General features: G+C 43.1%; 1 protein-coding gene across 4 annotated transcripts in view; it reads left to right on the top strand.

Annotated features, from left to right (window-relative positions):
• LOC133351060 (anoctamin-7-like) overlaps nucleotides 1–9,042 on the top strand; it is a 35,715-nt gene extending 26,673 nt beyond the window's left edge. For all 4 annotated transcript variants that reach the window (XM_061565970.1, XM_061565968.1, XM_061565969.1 and 1 more), the window contains 5 exons: nucleotides 1,721–1,926; nucleotides 2,786–2,928; nucleotides 4,258–4,348; nucleotides 6,062–6,196; nucleotides 8,230–9,042. In XM_061565970.1, coding sequence (XP_061421954.1) covers nucleotides 1,721–1,926; nucleotides 2,786–2,928; nucleotides 4,258–4,348; nucleotides 6,062–6,196; nucleotides 8,230–8,343 — 689 coding nt within the window. In that variant the 3' untranslated portion in view covers nucleotides 8,344–9,042. The remainder of the gene's footprint in view (nucleotides 1–1,720; nucleotides 1,927–2,785; nucleotides 2,929–4,257; nucleotides 4,349–6,061; nucleotides 6,197–8,229) is intronic.
• The last annotated feature ends 5,140 nt before the right edge of the window (nucleotides 9,043–14,182 follow it).

The raw sequence follows: 14,182 nt of genomic DNA, 5'->3' as shown, positions 1-14,182 counted from the left end.
AAATAATAAAATAATGAAAATAAAACATAATAAAATAATTCTCACGTTTCGGCCACAACGCAAGCAGCCGTCCTCAGGTGTGAAATCCACAGCAAGAAAATTTGAAATAAGTATAACCAGTAAAAACAAAGTTTTTCACTATAAATCCTTTATATGCGTGGCGGCTAGAGTCCTCTCCTCTGGCTTGAGGTGGCTGCCACCTATGGGTCAGATGATTGCATTGCACCATTAAGCAATTGGTAATTAAATATAATATTTTTGTCCTAAAAAGTGTAAAATTTTGGAAAAAAATTTTCACGAACATTAATTGTCACGCACAACGAATCTGCGTGGAAAATGTCAGCTCGATTGGATCACGGGAAGTGGGTTAAAAAACGACCGAAAGATTTGCACGGTCCTAAGCAAGCAAGCAAACTTAATATAAAGGATTTAACAAGTATAACCCGTAAAAACAAAGTTTTTCACTATAAATCCTTTATATGCGTGTCAGCGAACTTAATATAAAGGATTTAAAAATATATTCGCCTGTGGAGGACGCGGGGATCGATCCCGCGACCTTTGGCATGGGAAGCGAGGGCGCTACCAACTGCGCTACTCCGCCACGGCCTGTGGAGGGGTTACGCTCTGGGCTCTTATACTGTGACGTTCAGCCAAAGCCAAGAATGAGTTCTATTTGAATATATGTAAAATAATTTTTTTTTGCCTAAAAAGTGTTAAATTTTGGGAATTTTTTTTTGTCTGGCACAACGATTCTGTGTGGAAAATGTCAGCTCGATTGGATCACGGGAAGTGGGTTAAAACACGACCGAAAGATTTGCACGGTCGTAAGCAAGCAAACACGCAAGCAAGCATGCGAACTTAATATAAAGGATTTAAAAAGTGGCGGTTTTTACTTAACGTCAGCACCACAGACAGCGATTTGGCAGTTGGCCAGATGGACGAGTCCATCTATGTTCGGAAAAGAGGAGGGGGGAGCAGAAAATGGAATGCGGTCTGAAAGTCACCGTAAGCGTGAATACAATCAATTAAGACCCGAAATGGTTTATCAAATCCTTCCAATGATTGCCAAGCCAGAATCCATCTTCTCGGTTGAAATTGTCTGTGTTTGTATATGTGAATAGCCTCATGAACGAACCTCTCATACTAGCCAGATGGCTTGCAAAGATCCTGAACGTGTTTACGTACCTTGGATGCCTCACACCACAAAACATTTCCGAGTGTTCAGTTTTCCCCAACCCCCTTACACAGGGGTCAGAAACCAATATTTTAACAGCTGTAATGCATGTGAATACGAAACGGTGATCCTTAATGGGGAATGGTAGTGTTGTAGCGGTTAGCATGCCGTGCTATGAACCCAGCGACGCGAGTTCGATTCCCGCTCATGACCAATGCCAATAACGAATATTTATACCAGTCCTGGGCCTCCCCTACGTCGACTCAGCCTCAGATAAGTAGCTGGTGTAGTGTTTAAACATCACTGCTGGGAAGACAAAGGTGGTCAGGCGTGGTGCTGGCCACCCACCCCCTCGTGTTATACCATGCCTGCCTTCATAATTGCTAACTGCACTTGCCCCAACAGTCTGTTATGGCTATATGGGGGATCTTTGTATTTTCAGGTCGTTAATAAATAACGTCACAAAGCAGTTTTTAAAACGCCGCACGCGGCTGCGGAGCCGCAAGTTGCCGATCCCTGCTCCTAACTCAACCTTCTCGACCACAGTGATGCAGTTTGGGTTCATCACCATCTTCGTCATGGCGTTTCCGCTGGCTCCGCTCTTCGCGCTCATCAACAACTGGGTGGAGATCCGTCTGGACGCGCGCAAGTTTGTGTGTCGGTACCGGCGCTCGGTGGTGGAGCGCGTCAGGGGCATCGGCGTCTGGTTCGACATCCTCTCTGGCCTCGCCCACATCTCCATCATCTCCAACGTCAGTGTCGTTCCTTTCCCGTCGCACATCGTTCGCTGTGCTTTGATTTCCGGTCGTACCGCGAATTGTTCGGCACGATGTCTGACGTTTCACTCCACGTGCTTCCCGAGGAAGCTTCCCGAAGATGGCTTTCGTCTAGCATGGCTGATGATGATTCGGCCCTCGGTTAAGGAAAATGTTCACCCCTGGTTTAAACAGAACTGAATGAACATACAGATGAGCAGTTTGACTTATGCCCAGGTATTTTTGTGGTTGTGCTGTTTGGCTCTCTGATATGTTGTCTGGTTGTACCACATGTTCTTTGGCACAATGTCCGACTTTTCACTGCACGTGCTGGAAGTTTCCCGAGGAAGCTTCCTGATAAAGCCCATGACCTAATCACCGGCAATGCATCCGATCTCCGCGGATCTGGGAAGCTGAACAGGATTTAGCGTGGATAGTGCTTCGCTGGGGGACCACAATGCACAGCAATTTGTGAGAGGCTGCTGTGCTGTATGTACTATACTTCAATGCTCCCTGTCTTCACTAACACACTTTGACCAGTGTGGTGAATTACGGTCAAAGTACCCCCTGACACTAGCACGACGTGTGGAGGCCCTTGTCTAGCAGTGAATTGACAAATAGGCTGCACATGTTCAAACTACAATAATTAAAGCATGCTTTTCTGCTGTTTGTCACGAAGGTTATATATTGACATGTGTGAATTGCTTTCTTTGATATGCTTTAAAACAAGTGAGATCTGATTGATATACACATTTCTCTTAGAAAACAGTTATGTCACCAATTGACAGCAATTTTTGTTGCGCTTGAGTGCCAGCCAATTGTGTTTTAACGGCGCTAAATCGGTGTTGCGTTCCAGGCCTTTTTGATAGCGTTCACCTCTGACTTCCTTCCCCGCCTACTCTACCGATACACCTACAAGTCGTCACTGGACGGTTACGTCGATTTCACGTTGGCCTACGCTCCCCGTGAATACGTGGCCGCCAATCACACCATGTGCAGGTACTGCCTCCTGCTGTCACACAGTGAGCAGCAATGTTACCACTCGTGCAGCGTGCACAATTTATTTCTCTTTTGGCATATTACAATAGAGAGAGGCTGCAGTAGTTAGACACTGGGGGATGTCTCTCATGTATTGTGGTTGACTTGAATGCCTGCTTTGAATTTTGTTTAACACATAGGCTTTCGCGACCAATATCATCCATAATACAGGTTTTCTTTTGGGTTGGATCGCGTAAATATAGAAATGTATCGTTAAACCCGCCACCACCCGACAGCTCATTAGTAAGGTTTGTCACGTAAACAGAACATGCCAATTCGTTACTAGTACAGCACACCCAGTGTGTTGGAGAGCCAAGCTACAACATTAACAATACAATAATTATACAATCGGAATTGATATAGTATCTAAATAGAAGCTTAAAGCGGTGACTTGATTTTGATTCTCAGCCACGGCTAACATCATTGGCGAGTGATATCCGATATTGGTCCTGGGCCAACCTTTTATCAATCTGCACTGCCTAAACCAGCGTGTAGTAGTTGATTAAGAAAGGAATGTAAATTACTTACTACTTCGTAAAGCAACCACATGTCAAGATGCTGTAAAGAAACAGCGGACATTTATTTTGTAGAGAGGCAGTCCGTCATAAGCAGATGAGAATAGAAAGGTCTTGAGGCCCTGGACTTGAACAGGGGCAAGCAATTCGACAGCATGGATGGCTGTGGAAAGGCGAAGTGATTTACAGACTATGGGGGCAGCAAAAACTACACTTGCTTATCTATACGAGTGAACATTACTGAGCTGACATGGTCGAGATCCTGGTTTTGAAACTGGATTCTAGCCGCCCGTAATCTGATGGTTTGGCCAGGTCACCATCGATGGCACAAAGATGGCATCTTTGAATTATTCTGGCTCTAGGAATTATAAATGTATTGTTGGCATGCAATGAACCAGAGGTGTGGACTCGAGTCATGTGACTTGGACTCGAGTCAGACTCGAGTCATGAATTTGATGACTTCAGACTCGACTTGGACTTGCATAACAATGACTTTGTCCCACCTCTGCAATGAACACACTCTACGCAGGACAATTAAACGGCATGTATAAAGATGCCTATTTAAGCGATTTTAAAAGCATTTCTGCAAGGTCATGGTCCAGGGCTGTTTCCAACCGTGGTCGCATAGCATACTTTTTTAAAGCTCCACGCACCTGCGGGTCTATATTGGTTTTAAAGCAACGAAAACCTGAAATGTCACATTTTAACTGTAGCCGTAGCAACAGTCTAGGCTAAACTGCAAATGACTGCACATTTGTCACTTGTAAATCTACAGATACAAAGACTTCCGAGATCAAGATGGGAACCTGACGCTCTTTTACTGGAAGCTCCTGGCTGTGCGTTTGAGCTTTGTGATTATCTTTGAGGTACCGGAGTTTGTCAGCACACACTTAACTTCCAATTATCTTTGTGCTTGCTCTTCATGAAGTGTTACATAAATTACGTATTCCTATGGTAAGGGACTAGTCTTTCCCGATGCAAAATATCCTCAAAAGCCTTCAAGCTTATTATAGAGCTACCGAATAACGGGGGAGGCTCAACCGGGACAGGTGATGACCTCCGCCAGTCCGACACAGCAGTGCCCCCCTCAGCAGTGCCCCCCTCAACTCTCTGACACTGTCCCCACCCATTACTTCCCTGCCGACCTCGCCCACTGCTCAGGTTGCCCTCACCCATTGGCCTGTTTTCACAAATTGAGCGCGAGGGCCATAAAATTGTTAAACTGGGTCAAAATCCCAGCAGGCTTTCTGAAATGGCCCGGGACTGTTCTGGCCCCAACCCAGGGTGTTTGACAGCTTCAAACATACACAACCAGAGTGTTGATGTTCGAGTTTGTATTCTTGTTATTAATGATAATGTTTCCTGTCAACAACTACACAGATTGGCTTGGAGGCAGTATTTATGCTGGTAATGAATGCCTAATGGTAATGTGAGTCTCTCATTCGGCTCGACCTTCCTCTGCGTTAGTGTAAAAATCCACCCACTCGTGAATATTAATGGGGGGGGCTCGTGTGGAGTGACGTCACGTGGGGGGATGGGCCTCATGTGCAATGACGTCACGCGCAGGACGGACAGACATTTCTGGGTGATCATAGTAGGTAATTAGTTTTAAGTAATTAATTTTGCAATATGAAGTATAATATAACCAGCTATTGTATAGGCCAAATATAGAGGGTAAATTCAAGTGAATCCATTCCCGAATGAGTTATATAGTCTTAATAATGCTTCTGAATTCTATGGCCAAAGCCGTTCATGCAAAAACACCTCGCCAACATGTTCCACCCTCTGCAAGATCCCCCAGCTGACACGTGACCCTCCAACATCTGCCCTGACAGTCTCCCACCACCAAAACAAAAACCTATCCGTGTATCTCACTGGAGACGTAGACATTCTTCAGTTGTAAATCTTTCGCACGTCTCTTTATCACCGAACATTGCAGTGTGGTGGACAGAGTAAGGATTGCATTGACGGCCTATCATCGACAGCCTTGGCCGTGAATGCTGTCATACATCATTCTTACAGAAGGATTCGCAATCATGAATATTGTCACGTGGGTTCTGTAACTCGTCGTTGTGTGAATTAAGCGAAGCACGTTCATGTGGTCTAATTTTATTGATGTCATATTTATTCAAATATTTCACCTGCAATATCCTTTGGGATGGAACATCTCCATTGCAACCTTGTCTATGGTATCAATTAACACACACACATAGCAAACACGTAATGACTTGTTTATGAACATTTTAAATCTGTAATCTATACAGTACTGCATTTATACAATGAATATCCCACTCGGTTTAACATCATAAGTACACATATAAATCATTTAAACTGTGCACACTGACAGTTCCTTTCTATAGAGTGTAATATCCAATATTACTGTGACGTATGCCGCATACCAGGTGTGCCATCGTGAAAAGAACCCACCGTAAACCTCACGGCAAATTACCAACACGTTCCTTCAGAGTGATGAGTGAATAGCCGTGTGCCTGAGGATGACCTTGCTTTAAAGTGAAACATGCGAGAACTCCGAAGTTTACTCCGTGAGCTCACCCAGTGGCTATGTTTTCTCTCGGCAGCACCTGGTGTTTCTTGTGGCTCGAGCAATAGATTGGCTCATTATGGATGTGGCTCCTGATCTAAAGGTAAAAATTAAACGGGAAGAGTTCCTGGCAAAGCAAGCTCTGTCCGAAGACCAGAAAACACTGGAAAAGGTCAGTTGAAGTCTCCGTGTGCGTGTCTCACCGATGTCCCTGTGTGTGTGTGTGCGCGCATGTGCAAACTTACATTGGGTGTAGACATTTTTTGTAGGGAAAGGTCAATTGTTGTGTATTTTCATCTTGACAAGAATGGCTGAAATATATTGCCTTAGCGATCCCCCCCCCCTTCCCCCCTACCTTGGTTCATAATATAGTTTCGGGTCAGGCCAAGTTACAATCTGACCAGGATTTGTGTTGGTGAGACATTTGTGAGACATTTGTGCTGGTGAGGCATTGAACACCGCGCCGATTATTATTGTTCAGCTGAAAGACAATTCTCGCAACCAAATCTAGCAGTTAGTAAAATATTAATTAAGAATCGTAACGTTGGCTGAGAAAAACCTATGTGTTAAAATTAGTACCCCATTGTTGTTGGCGATAGTGACGTTGTCTCATTGTCACTGATCAATGGACGAAAACAGAATATTTCCCCATGCGTGAATCGGTCTTCAAAATGTTCAAAGCATTGAGCAGTATGTGAGGTTTGTACTACGATGTATGGGGTGGTAGTGGTCATGCTTTGCTTACATGTTGCATCACGCGTGATTGCTGTGTTCTTCGTCCATGCAAGGCCATGACGTTTGAAGTTTTGCACGATTGTAACAATGATGACAGTTTTGTGCCGTACACTTCTACATACGTCAGCTATTTTAAAAGCTGCACGAAAGTAAATTCCTATGTATGCTTGCACAGCAACAAATGAGTGTTAAAACACCAAACGCGGAATGGCTATGACGACATTTGTCACAACTAAAGAGAAAATGTATCGTAAATGATATCTAGAGAGGCTGAGGACATGCTACATTTGTAACGTGGTCAGGTGTGTGTGTGATTTTTAAATCAGAATTCCCAGTCTTGTCAGACAACTGAATTTTTGCACAACTTAATCACTTCGTTCAGCCAGTTATGCTACCACGGTTCTTGAAAACCAAACTCATGTCAACGCCTCGTGTTTTAACATCGAAAACGTAATCCGTCAAGTGCCAATTGGCATCGCATTCACCGAATAACAATAAACTACGTAAATAATGACCAGTCTCCCCAACATGTTATTTCTCCAGTTCGGCCTATTTATCTGCTGCAAAGGTTTCTTCATGTTGAGCATTCCCCAAAAATGTTCTAAGACAAAAATAATAATTATTACAGGAATTATTTGTTTTTGATACTGCGCCATCATTTAGGCCAGGTCATGTCAGAGCGTTTTACACACGGCAACCGACTTGCATTGCATCTCATCTCAACAACACATTTGGAAGGGCACCCCCAGCGGCAGCTGTCCCCTGAAGGGTGACTCGGCACCTGGCCTGCAATTGGGCATTAATCTGCCAGTAGGGGGCCGATGATTACTACGTGCAATCCTATTTAACAGTTGCAGTTATTTAACATTTATAACTCTGCCCATGAGACTGCGAAGGTCGAAACTAGTTCAGAGTTTGCCCACTCAAAACCAATTCTGCTGGAATATATTGGTTCAGAAGGCTCGTAGGCCGATAAACAAAATATAAATTGTAATGTATATGGAGAGACATACTTCACATATGTTGATTATACATATGCAAGCCAGCATCCTTCACCACTGTGCACAATGAGTATAATAATCTTGATTTAAAGCTTTCGTGACTGCAGGAATCCATACTCTTTGGTTCTTTCGGTAGGTTTACTACGTGACTTTACCGAAAGAACCACATCAAGGTGTATGTATGTTGCTGTCGCACATAACCTTTTATATCACCGCCCGAACCTGTCCATCACTGCATCGGGCGTGCCTTGCTTTTCACAAAACACCTCTAAAACAGACAATTGCAAGCCTGCACTGTCATCATCTTAAAGCATTAGAACATTTAAAATTATCTCTCCCAATGTGTTGGATCGCGGTCACCATTGCCGTTGATTGTTTTTAGGCCCTCGCGAGCGTAGGTGGCGTGTGTGGAATGTCGTGCGCTCAAGTTGTGTGTGCTGAAGTTGTGTGTGCTTTTGTTCGTGGTCAGCTGATGGTTGACATGCAGCCAGAGAGGAGGCACGGAGAGCCCAGGGACACGAGCAGGCGGAGATTCGAAGCGAAACTGAGTAGTGTGGGCGGAATCTTTAATATGAACAAGTGAATTAAAAAAAAGCCTTGTTGTCCTGACTGAATGGCCCGAAATGTACCAGATCTCAGAAGGAACTCGGACGCTAAGTGGGGTTTGAACCTGGTTTCTGCTTTTATGGGTGACCACCATGCGTAACAGATTGTTATCGGATCTGGGGCGATGTGGTGGGCAGCAGAGGGCAGTGTAGTAAAATCAGTTGTTGTGCTGTACTATGATCCAATGTTTGTGCACTATATACCAACCCCATGCTGATCAACGTGGTCAAGTGTGACCTGTACGGTGTGGGGAGGCCATCATCCAGCAGTGGATTAATTAAAAGGCTGTACACGCAAATGTACATTTTCACATAGGCAGTACAGTATAATATTGGGCAGTGTTTAGGATTTTTTGTGGTATTTAAACTACAAAATGAATATATTAATTAGCATGTAGAAAAGAACAAGGCAGAGAAGCAGCTAAACTGGTGTCCTAAATTATTTCATGTTATTTAAAATATATATATTCCTGTTCTTAAGTGTATTTTAATATGGTAGAAAGACACTTCAATAGGAGACGTTGCGTTTATGATATGTAGCAGTCAAAGAACTTGCATTTGTAGAATTTTCATACTTTTATGCTTATGTTATTAAATAAGTGCAAAAAATGCTTGAACTAGTCATTTGCACAAATAAACATTTTTAATTGCAAGCAGCAATTCTAAGTTGCTTCAAATCACATGCATGTTTCAGATCATTATATCTGTCAATGTGTCATGAATTACATAGATTTTCTACTGTTGTCTAACACGTAGGCTTTCGCGACCAATATCATTCATAATAGAGGTTTTTGGGTTAGATCGCGTAAATATATAAATGTGTCGTTAAAACCCGCCACCACCCGACACAGCCATCTAGTAAGGGTTGTCACATAAACAGAACGTGACAATTCGTCGAGTACGACGTTTCGCCAGTAATTACAACTACTGGCGAAACGTACTCGGTTTGTAAATGTTGTGGCTTGGCTCTCCAACACACCGGTGTGCTGTACTAGTAACGAATTGGCACGTTCTGTTTACGTGACAACCCTTACTAGTTGGCTGTGTCGGGTGGTGGCGGGTTTTAACGACACATTTATATATTTACGCGATCTAACCCAAAAACCTCTCTTATGGATTTCTAATCTTGTGTTATATAGTTCATTGATGCATTTTAGGTTGAAGCAGTTAGCACGTATAGCAAAACACTGGATGTAAAAAATGCTGTCAGTTCCACGTGATTGGAGCTCCTCCCCTTCATTCCGTACCTGAAGAATCTTCCAGCACGTGGAGCGAAACGGTACAACCTGAAAACTGTGGTCATTGTTAGAAAAAAAAACGTTTCGTTTCATTATTTACTGATTGTGGTTTTTCTCTCTCTTCCCATCTCTTTCCTTCCCTGCTGCCACAACAAGGAATCCTAGCAGTGAGCGTTCTCCATAGTCACTTTCATTCCTTCTTTGCTGGGATTTTTTGCAACCTCTTTACCTCTTCGAAATATTTATTTATGGGTCAACAGTTTTGTTTTCAGCACCAGTGCCAGTATGCGTTGCCGGCGTTGGTTAAAGTATGCAGTAGCGATGGCCAACAAACCCACCGTTAATCCCTTGAATTGTGTTCGTTTTGATTCACCGTTACAGGTCCGACTTGCACTATGTTTAAGCAAGATGAGCGGAATGTCCTAGCCAATTGCAAGTGAATGAGAATGAACATAGGACTTTATAATGAGTACAATGTGTATCACACAAGCCAAATAGTATGAGAGTTGCATCCTGGTAATTGTAGTGATCAATGCATTGACACTAATGCTTTTAAAAATAGTCATTATAATGGATCCTGTGGTGTATATGTATTTCACGGTGTATATGTATATATCCTGGAGGCTCGCCGAATATTTTCTTCGAATATGACAAAATACTGGCAGATTTTAGAAGTATTACTATTATCCAGCCGAATTGAGTCGAGAACAAAAATTCAAAACCAAAAATGAGTTTCATGTATGACGGGCTGCCATGGTCATGTGACCGTGGTCTTATTTGGGGTCGGATGGGACGGGAGTAGAGGTCACGGGATAGGAGTAATGACAAGACGATAAGCACATAGTGAGAGAGAGGACACGGAGGGAGATTGAGAGACAAAGACGGGCATCCGGAAAGACGGAGATCTCGACAGGTGGCGGGAGACAGAAATATAGAGATGGGGGTAAATGAAGAGAGGGAAACGACAGGAAGAGAAAAAGAGATGAGAGGGATACAGGGAGTTGGATGTGACAGACACAGGGAGATCTGCCAGTTTATTTAAGAAAAATTTACATTTCAACACAATTCGGCTTCCAATTGGGATTCACATTGTACTTGGATAAGTATTGTAATCGGTGTTTAGCATTCAGCTGAGCAGTAAAAAAGTGCCGTTCAATCCACCGCGAGTATGTACAGCACATGACATACACAGGAGTGCCTGTAAATATGAATCGCTACCGCTTCAACAATTGCAGGCGACAGCTTGGGATGAAATTCACCCAAATGGTTGATTTTTTTTAATTGAATTGGCATATACACATGAACTGGACTCAATGTGTCCACACATTAATGTACAGTACTGTATACACACATAGTACAATATAATGTTCTACTTGGCGTATCTTACAGCGATGCCTTTCATTGCAACCCCAGCACAAAGCATGCGAGTGAATATTGACCATGCCCACACTGTGCGGAGGCCCTCATCCAACAGCGGGTTGACAAAAATGGGCTGTATGTGCAAAAGTACGCATTCGTTGACAATATCCAACTCTTTCCAAATTACACTTGTTATAGCGAGGGGCAAGTCTGATTACGTGCTGTTTACAACATTGTTCATTTGGTGATAGATTTATCCTGAGTGGTCCTCATCCCTGGGCACATGCCTTAACGTGCCTATATTGTGCCACTGCTCATGATTTCAATATAAGCACTGTGAGAAGAAGCCTTTTGGCCGTGTCACATAACAGGACGAAATCTGCCAGATTCACCGAGCGTACGTTCAGAGCGCTGGATTGCAGGCACAATACCACCCCATCCAGCACGTGTCACTACTACTAGGGTACAAGAGATGCTGCCACATCGGTGTAATAGTTAGCACACTGGCCGTGCAATCCAGAGGCCACCGCTTCGATCTCCTATCGTGGTATTGGAACCGATGGACAGGTTTCTCAAATTCTAGATTTGAAGTTTTCGTGACTGCAAGGATCCATACTCTTTGGTTCTTTCGGTAAAGTCACGTAGGTGAAAAATAAAAATCATAATAAAAATAATAAAATAAAAATAACTAAATTAAATTAATTTAGTTATTTTCATTTTTTTTAAATGAAATGAAAATAACTAAATGAAATATATTATCAAAAAATATCAAATGAAAATAACTAAATTAATGTAATTAATTTAATTTAGTTATTTTCATTTTATTATTATTTTTATTTTTCATCTACGTGACTTTACCGAAAGAACCAAAGAGTTTAGGTTTCTCAAAGCCTGCCGGTGCAGACCACCCAGCAGTATAGGTGGGTATGCCACAGTTGTTCGGTCGAAAGACCTGGACTATGAAACAAAAGCAGCCCTGTTCTATCTTTATGTGCACGTTTACATTACAATCACCTTTATCATTTCCACCAAATCACAGCGATGTGCCACTTGTTAAAAGACAAGCAACATTTATGGGAGTAAGTGAAATCGCAAGTTTAGAAATGCAAAGTAATGAGGCTTGCATCTTTGCTTTTCTGCCAGCTTTACACTGCACCGCCAAGTTACCGTTTTCTCCCACTGTTATTCAAGGTTCCGGAGCCATTTCACAGAATCAGAATCTTTATTTATCCTGGAGAGATCCGATGCGCTCTGAAGCTCTTTCACAGATGTCAGAACGTTACATCAGCAGACAATACCAAAATTCGACAGGAGTGCAAAGTATAGGAAAGGTAGACAAATCACTGAAAAAATAAAGAGACAAACGTTTCTATTTAACCAGGTAAAGGCCATTGAACTATTGTTTTCCAGAAGCGTCCTGACCACGCATGACAGCTCAACGAAGTGGCTTATCATAGACATAGATCCTGCTTGATTCTGTTGTTTTGTTATTAAAAACTTTTTTTTATTCAAGACCCAAGCAACATGTGGCGTCGCCTTACATAGAAATGCCAAGACAAACCACTGCTGTAATGGTCACGTATTGTCTCATAATGTTGCGATTTTGGTCTTGTGAATTTGACCACCCGATGAATTGCTTTGCTCGCAATGGATGCACCCTCACTGACTTATCCTCTCCACCGCCCCCTCCCCCGCCGAACAAAGCAATCGTCGCCTGCAACAAACGTGCTGCAAAAACAACGAGAGGTTACGGATTGTGTTGCCTTTTTCTTTGTCATGAAGTGTGCAATGAAATAAACGTGGCGAACACAATTTGTGAGTACGTTGCATTCATTGACACACTTGGAGAAACTGTGCATGACCACCAAATCACCAGGCGTACGTGCCGATCTTAGCAGCTAAGCAGTGGTTTAGCCTGGATAGTGCTCGGATGGGCGACGGATGCGGGGGCTGTCCTATGTGGCCGGTCAGCTGAGGGCAGTTCAACAAAATCCATTGTTGTACTGCACTTCTATGCTTTCTGCGTCTCGGCCTTAAATGGACTTACTCCTCCCTAAATTCGTGACCTCCAGCCACATTCCATCAAGATCATTAGGATCGTCAGATGGTTCATTGCTCACTGTCCCGCGGTGTCTGGGCTACACATTTGGGGGTGACGGCGCCTTTGCAAAACTCCTTAAACTCATTGCCCTTCGATGTCGGGACTTCCAAGACACAAATCTTAAAATGTCGATTTAAAAACACATCCCTAGATTCGAAGCTTTCGTGACTGCAGGAATTACTCTTTGGTTCTTTCGGTAAAGTCACGGAGAAATAAAATAATAGAATACGACGTATCGATTTCAACACAAGCAACCATCATCAGGTACGAATTAATGAGAAAAAAACAGTAAACTCAGAAATATAATGCAATACAACACAGAGAATCGGCCAACACAACGGTCAACACCCCAATTGGTTGATTACGTTCTTTCAAAGATTTCTAAATAGAAGGGGGGGATAGAGAACAATGAGAGAGTTTACTAATAGGGGTTTTCCCCTTTTTTCTGGCAACAAAACTGACACCTTTTGTTGCCAGAAAAAAAGGGGAAAAACCCTATTAGTCTATTTTGGTACTAGCAAAGGAGGTCCCATGATGAAATAGAGTCGTGTGGAATTCCTACCCATAGCGGGCGGATGACCTTGGACAATAGACTTACAAACAAGCACGGAGAAAGCAACTTCGTAGCTGATGATGGTTGCTTGTGTTGCAATCGAAACGTCGTATTCTATTAAATTTATTTTCTTTCTACGTGACTTTACTGAAAGAAGCGGAGAGTAACACATACGTGTTTAACATGGCTTTTTCTCATCAGTTATTTCCAAACGTCTTTCTCGCGCCTTCTTTTCTTGGTTGATGTTAAACTATTTCCGCATTTTCATGCATAGCGCTCTGAGAACGATTGTTTAAGGGCACTTTATAATTTAAAATTATTATTTTGCTCGCTACCTTCACCAACGCGCACAGACCAGCGTGGTGAAGTTATGGTCAATCCCCACGACTCGCATGGCATCAGGAAGCCCAAATTCTGCAATGCACCTTGACTATTTTGCGTCGAATACACTTGCAGTAGTACTTGCATGCTTGTATGTATGCGAAAGTGTGGAGGCAACAGGAGGTGCATCGGCCAGTCATCTCAGTCAACCCGTGGCACCTGCAGGGTCCGTCCCGTGACCTCCT

Source organism: Lethenteron reissneri, chromosome 36 (genome assembly GCF_015708825.2).
Source record: "Lethenteron reissneri isolate LAM-NWPU_2019-01 chromosome 36, ASM1570882v1, whole genome shotgun sequence".
Taxonomy (NCBI): domain Eukaryota; kingdom Metazoa; phylum Chordata; class Hyperoartia; order Petromyzontiformes; family Petromyzontidae; genus Lethenteron; species Lethenteron reissneri.
Note: the sequence above shows the minus strand (reverse complement) of the source record. Positions and strands in the feature narration are given on the sequence as shown.